The 337-nt window shown below is 65.0% G+C and overlaps 1 protein-coding gene across 1 annotated transcript in view; it reads left to right on the top strand.

The window, feature by feature from the left end:
- EMH_0050450 (uncharacterized protein) overlaps positions 1-337 on the top strand; it is a gene marked incomplete at both ends in the record, with an annotated part of 4,459 nt that overhangs the window by 2,093 nt on the left and 2,029 nt on the right. The window contains one exon of the mRNA XM_013496646.1: positions 3-318. Within this exon, the coding sequence (XP_013352100.1) occupies positions 3-318 (316 nt within the window). The remainder of the gene's footprint in view (positions 1-2; positions 319-337) is intronic.

Here is a 337-nt window from a genome sequence, read left to right as displayed (position 1 = left end):
CTGCAGCAGCTCCTGCTGCAGCAGCGCCTGCTGCAGCAGCTCCTGCTGCAGCAGCTCCTGCTGCAGCAGCTCCTGTTGCTGCTGCAGCTCCTGCTGCTGCTACGCCAGTTGCTGCTCCTGTTGCACCTCCTGCAGCTTCTACTCCTGCTGCTGCTTCTGCTCCATCTCCTGCTGTTGCTCCCGCCTCTCCTCCTCCTGCTACTCCTGCTGCTGCTGCTGCTGCTGCTGCTGCTGCTGATGGGCAGCCTGCTGCAGTACCCAGCAGCAGAGCCTGCTGGGGCCCCTTGGAGCTGCCGCTAGAAGCAGCAGCAGCCGAAGGTACAGCCGTCAGGGCCCC

Source organism: Eimeria mitis, genomic scaffold (assembly GCF_000499745.2).
Source record: "Eimeria mitis Houghton genomic scaffold, Emh_scaff2215, whole genome shotgun sequence".
Taxonomy (NCBI): Eukaryota; Apicomplexa; class Conoidasida; order Eucoccidiorida; family Eimeriidae; genus Eimeria; species Eimeria mitis.
The sequence above is the reverse complement of the archived record's forward strand: the minus strand, read 5'-3'. Positions and strand labels throughout refer to the sequence as shown.